At 47.0% G+C, this 6000-nt stretch overlaps 1 protein-coding gene across 4 annotated transcripts in view; it reads right to left on the reverse strand.

The window, feature by feature from the left end:
• Dgkepsilon (diacylglycerol kinase epsilon) overlaps positions 1-5776 on the reverse strand; it is a 60037-nt gene extending 54261 nt beyond the window's left edge. For 2 of the 4 annotated variants that reach the window (XR_010564835.2, XR_011511436.1), the window contains exons 1-3: positions 5528-5749; positions 5293-5368; positions 197-497 (exon numbers count right to left, since the gene is read on the reverse strand). Coding sequence is in view for 2 of the 4 variants with exons in the window: in XM_065433848.2 (XP_065289920.1) it covers positions 197-497; positions 5293-5352 (361 nt within the window). In the remaining 2 variants the exon portion in view is untranslated. Of the gene's footprint in view, positions 1-196; positions 498-5292; positions 5369-5527 lie in introns of all 4 variants that reach the window. The other 2 variants (XM_065433848.2, XM_065433847.2) reach the window with 2 other exon arrangements.
• Between the last annotated feature and the right edge of the window lie 224 nt (positions 5777-6000).

Genomic DNA, 6000 nt, shown 5'->3' on the forward strand with positions numbered 1-6000 from the left:
AACAGAGTGCAGTTATCAGGCAAGTCCCGCATGTAGCCACTGCGAATTCTGTTCTAAAAAGTACCAAGAAGATGCTTTGCCATTCTATCAAGCTAAGAATTATATATATGCACTGACAATAGCAACAATGCGTAAACAATGACTGAAAGTGCAACAAAATGTGGAGCTAGAAACGTTAAACCACATCTGAACATACCTTTTACCCAATGATGATTGATGGAATCTCCGCCGCAGGACAGAACCTTGCATCCGAAATTTTTGTCGGCTGCACCCCGACAGCAGTGATCCACACACATGCCACAGCAGTCGCAAAAGAGGCCATCCACAATGAGATTCTCACAGACGCTACAGTATCCTGTGCGGCTAAGGATATCCGTTACAGACCAACGGTGTCCCTTGGTGATGTCCCATGCTGGCACCTCGTAGACAGGAGCTTTCTTAAAGCACCTCCATATGAGAAAGATTATGAATAGCAGCATTCCTAAATAAACTGTAACCTGAAAGAAGAGGCAGAAGTGTTTACTGCAGCACAGTATTCCTACAATATTTTCTGCAAGTTTGAGTGAGGGAACCAGAACTCCAAAATGTCACAACACCATTATATCACATGCAGATACTGACAGCCGTGGCTAAATGATGAGAGTTGACACATGCTTAATATCAAAGAAATGCAATCACAATCTTGATTCATGAAAGTGGTACTAAAAGGAGAATCTATTTCATCTAAGTGGCGACAAACGGTCGTTCCACAGTTCCCCATTAGGGAATTTGTATAGCCGGCATTAAATCTTTATGTGGTGTAGGTTCCGTGAGAAAGTTGAACCTACAAACTGTTCGGGCCACAGTGAGTCAAACTGCGCAGCATTATGTTGTTTGCACACACTAGTGGGCGAGAGGCGGGAAGAGAGGGATGGTTGGATGCCTGTGTCAACCCAAATATAAATGTATTGCTACACGCGTCTGGTACTTGATTGTTTAAATGAAGTGCGTGGGCGCCATCGCTCGAGAAAAGAGGAGGAAGAAAAAACTGGGCTCGCGCTGTGAATCTAACAGGTCAGCACTGCAACTACTGTTGTAAATATGACCTGTAAATAGTTGCTCATCTTATTGACTCGTCCTTTACGTAACACTGCGGTGGAGGTGGAGCGTTCCCTGTCCTCGTCACGGAGCTCCAAAACGGCCGCACCGTCGTCTTCTAGGCCATGGCTTGCGATGGAACCACCCCGCCGCCACCTACACCTGCGGCGCCAACCATAACGTACATTACGGTTCCTAGTCTCCGTGATCCTGGGACCTTCTTTGCCCAAAATGATGTTGACATCGACGATTGGCTCAGTATGTATGAGCGTGTTAGCCAAAGCCACCCCTGGGGCCCTACTATCATGCTTGCCAATGTGATCTTTTCTTTGGACGGGACACCGCGTGTCTGGTATCGTACCCATGAAATCGAGCTCTTCAGCTGGGACATTTTCAAAGAGCAGCTTTGCAACCTATTTGGCAACCTGTCAGGTCGCCAACAGGCTGCACGAAAAGAGCTTGCCACCCGTGTCCAGTCGTCGACCGAAACGTATGTCTCCTACATACAGGAAGTGCTCATGCTTTGCCGGAAAGTTGACGAGCACATGACTGAGGTTGACTAGGTGGGCCATATCCTAAATGGCATCGCAGACGACGCCTTCAATTTGCTTGTCTATAACGCCGTTTCTACCGTCGATGCCATCGTCAAAGAATGCCGCCGCTTTGAGGTAGCCAAAAGCTGCCGCGTCGTCCCACAGTTTTCCCGGCACCCAAACACCCCTGCCACATCCTCTTGCTGCGCTCTTACCATCACACGACCATTTCAAGAGAATGTCACACGTATCGTTTGCCGTGAGACTCTCTGCTGGGTACTTTCAACCACTCAACATTCCCACGGAACCATTCTTTCGGGTTGGTTTGGACTTATTTGGCCATGCCACGCGCTACGCCGTCACCCGTGCGCTATCTACAAGCTGTGCCACAGATGTCGCCAATTTTATTCTATGCGACGTGATTTTATTACATGGAGCTTCGAGACAACTTCTCACAGACTGTGGCTGGACATTCCCATCAAAAGTTATCGCAGACATCCTGCAGTCCTGTGCCATGAGGCACAAGCTATCCCTGTCATAGCATCCACAAACAAATGGCCTCACGGAGCATCTCAATCGCACTCTCACAGACATGCTCATGAAATATCTCTCTTCAGACCACACTGACTGGGACATTGCTCTACCTTTTGTCACATGTGCTTATAATTCCTCACACCACGACACAGCCAGTTATTCCCCATTTTCCCTTCTGTTCGGCCGAGAACCAGCACTGCCCTTCGACACAACCCTGCCTGTTCACGCGGCACCAACCAGTGAATATGCACTTGACGCCATCGCCTGCTGACCATGCAAGGGAAATTGCCCATGACTGCCTTCTGAAATCCCAAGAGAGTCAAAGGCATTTGCACGACCGGCGAAACCAAGACGTGCACTTCCCGCCTGGTTCTTTAGTGCTTCTGTGGTCTCCGTCGCATCAGGTCAGCCTGTCAGAAAAAGTGCTGTCTCGTTACACAGGCCCATACCGAGTGCTTCGTGCCGTGACTCCTGTCACCTACGAGATCGCCCCTGACGCCCCATCTGCGTCCCAGTCCAGTGATATCGTGCAAGTTACACGACTGAAGCAGTATCATCCTCCCAGTGATGGCATTTAGATGCTCCAGGATGTCACTTCTGCCGCCGAGGGATTATGCTACACGCGTGTGGTATTTGATTGTTTGAACAAGGCGCAAGGGCGCCATCACTCGAGAAAAGAGGAGGAAGAACTAACTGGGCTTGCCCTGTGAATCTAACCGGTCAGCGCTGCAACCGCTGTTGTAAATACAGTGAAAGCTCGTTAATTCGAACTTCAATAATTCGAATTTATGGATAATTCGAGCTGTACGATTTGGTCCGGCCAAGCTCCATAGAAGTCTATGTATGAAAAAATCCGTTAATTCGAACGCGAGAAGGTTCCCTCACGGATAATTCGAACTACGCTCGCCTGGCACACGGCCAGAGAAGCGCGCCTACTGCCTACACACAAGGCTGCATTGCCTCCGAAACGGAGAGAACGGCGAGAGAAGGCAAAATCGGACAAAAATCTAACCGACGCGGGGTCAGCCAGAAGGCAGCGGCGGCTGCCGCCTCACCGTTCTACGTAACCTTGGAGACTTCTTGCCCGTTGCGAATCTCGGAGGCCTTGCAAATCTTGTACAGCACTAATGTTGTGCGGAGATGGCACGGCAAGCTCCAAAACACAGCGAATCAAGTAAGCGCAGCTGCACTTGCAATCAAGAACCAACGAATCAGGGCCTTCGCCACCTTCACATGTTCAGCGTCTTTGTCTCGGCAGTCTTCATCGGTTGTGCACCTCTGTTTTCAGCTTAGGAGGTATCGGCCGTCGCGATTCATTGGGATGGTGTTAAGCCTCGGCTAACGTTCGTTTCGATGGACATCGGTGGCGTGGCACAGTCGGACCCAGAGCTTCGACTTGAAGATGGCATGTGCCCGCGGCACACGCCATCACTTTCTGACACGCCAAATTTCTGTCATGCCCTACTGCTTCCAAATCGCAGTGTACTGTTGCCCTCCTTCACTTTCGTTAGTTCGAACTTTCGTTAATTCGAACTGAAGCGGCTTCCCCTTGCGGTTCAAATTACCGAGCTTTTACTGTATAACCTGTAAATAGTTGTTCGTCCTACTGACTCATCCTTCACGTAACAATATAAACTACACAGCTCAAAACACCATTTGAGCTATGAAGTTGAGGAAGCCTGTCATAGATAGCACTGACATATTTATAATTTCGATAGTAATTTGTCGCCGCTTCATTGTGAAGTGCAAGTGAATGAAAAATTGCCTTTTCAACAGCAGAAAATCATTTGCAGTTTTGTTAACACTCTAAAGCCAACACAGCAGCGCATGTGTAGGGATGAACCAAAACTTTCAAAACATGTATTTCTGGAGTGTTTTCTGCCACTGTGTTAATCAAATGTTCCACATAAAAAGTGATTTTGCTCTATCCTGTACCCTTGTGAGCAAGAGGCAGCATGATGCAGAGATTAGCAGGATGTCTACCCCACCTCTCCTTAACTGTGTGACATGTTTTGGCTATTTTAATTGCAAATTAATTTTCTAAGTACCTATTCATTCTCCATATCAGTTTTAGAACACAATTACAAGATGTAAGCACGTATACAAAGGGATAAATTAACTGGATAAAGAATAGCAATAAAGGTAAGGTGCTGCAAGGGCACCTAGATGTTCGAGAGACAACTAGCACATCAAGTGACAAGTCCGTTTTCTTGACGTCAGAACCTTAACTTAACGACTTAACCGCTGACAATGAGCCACAAAGCACATCAGCAACAGACCATAAAGAGGCCCCAGAGCAGGTTAAAACCATGATCTTTTGTAAGGTTGTACATATTTATATGATGTTTAAGAAAAAGATAAGTCATCATTTTTCGAGGGCAAGGACGAGCATTGATGACATGAATATAGTTGAAAAGGTCATGAAAGAAAAAGCAAACATGAACATTCTTCTTTCCTGCCCTTCTGGATTGATGTTCAGTGTTAAGCAAGGACATTATGCTAAAGCTGTCAGAGAGACAAATGGCCAGGGGTGCAAAAGACAAAGGTCCTTGTTGGTGCAGTGTTGACCTGCCCACAAATAAGGTCGAGTAGGCAACATTTAGGGTCACATGTAATGTGACTCATTCCTTTGGCAAGGATGTCCCACTCCTCCCAACAGGAAGGGTGGAATGGGTTACATTTCATTGCTCGTCAATATTTTTCTGCAAACTTTCAGAACACCTTGGAAGATAAAGTTTGTGTTATTGTAAGCAAATTTCGGGTGCAAATTTAGAGCAGTTAAGCCTGTATCTATGTGTCAAATAAACTGAGCAAGAAGTTCGAACGCAAGGACTGTCCCGTTCCTGCCACCTCTCCCCTACAGATTTCAAATCGGAGTAACACAAATCCGCGGACATGGAATTCAGCTTTTTTAGTACAACCCGCGTCCCGTAACCTTCTGACGCCAGTAACACAAGCACAAGACCGACCACGATAAAGAAGGTTTTCAATGCTTGAAATCCTGGTCTCTTGCATCAGCAAGATCCCTCTCCGTTACGACAATTTTTTTTTCCAACATCGCTCAAAATTCCAGCAGGAAAATAGCGTTCGAAATAAAATCAAAGAGGTTAGCAGAACACAATAAAAAATCTGGTAAGAGCTGACACACCTCAGATAATCTCGCAAAGCTTTCGACCGAGAGCAAGGCCACCGATATTGGGAGCAGCATTCTCTCGCAGCAGCACCTACGAATGCAACGAGGGCCTGTTAGCAGCGCTACACCATGGTAGTAATTGTACTGATGCGATTGATCTTCATACCAAGGCTAAAGCGTGCGAGAGAGCAAGTACACAGTCATGCAACGTTTACAGTTTATCGGTCAGAGGTTCATCATGCATACTTACTGTGACTCGGCGAATCAAACGAAAACCCGTATCGACAGTCTCTGTAACCAATACCCGGACAAACACAGGACGTCACGTTCGGACACAAGACGGTCACGGACGAAAGCTAGACACATTGTCCCATAACGTAGTATACTTAAAGGTTGTACGAAGTACCATTTTTGAAGCGGTATCCGCCATTTTTACATCAAGGAAGTTCACGAGCGACTGGCGCTAGCGCGCGCACGAGAAGCAGCGAAGCGAGCAACGCACGTGGAGCTGCGGCCTAGTAAACAAACCAACTGAATCCGGCGTGACAAGTAGCGCCATCTTTAGTAGGCGGGAACTTTTGAAACCTTGATTTTAGGGTGATGTTACTTGTAACTCCGGGCGCTACAACGTAAAACTATTCCAAACTTTTCTATTCCAATTCTGCTATCAGGCTCCACGATTGGACAAAAACTTTTTTCGACCAGCCCCACTTCACCTGTCTG

This window comes from Dermacentor albipictus, chromosome 1, assembly GCF_038994185.2.
Source record: "Dermacentor albipictus isolate Rhodes 1998 colony chromosome 1, USDA_Dalb.pri_finalv2, whole genome shotgun sequence".
In the NCBI taxonomy this organism is placed as follows: Eukaryota; Metazoa; Arthropoda; class Arachnida; order Ixodida; family Ixodidae; genus Dermacentor; species Dermacentor albipictus.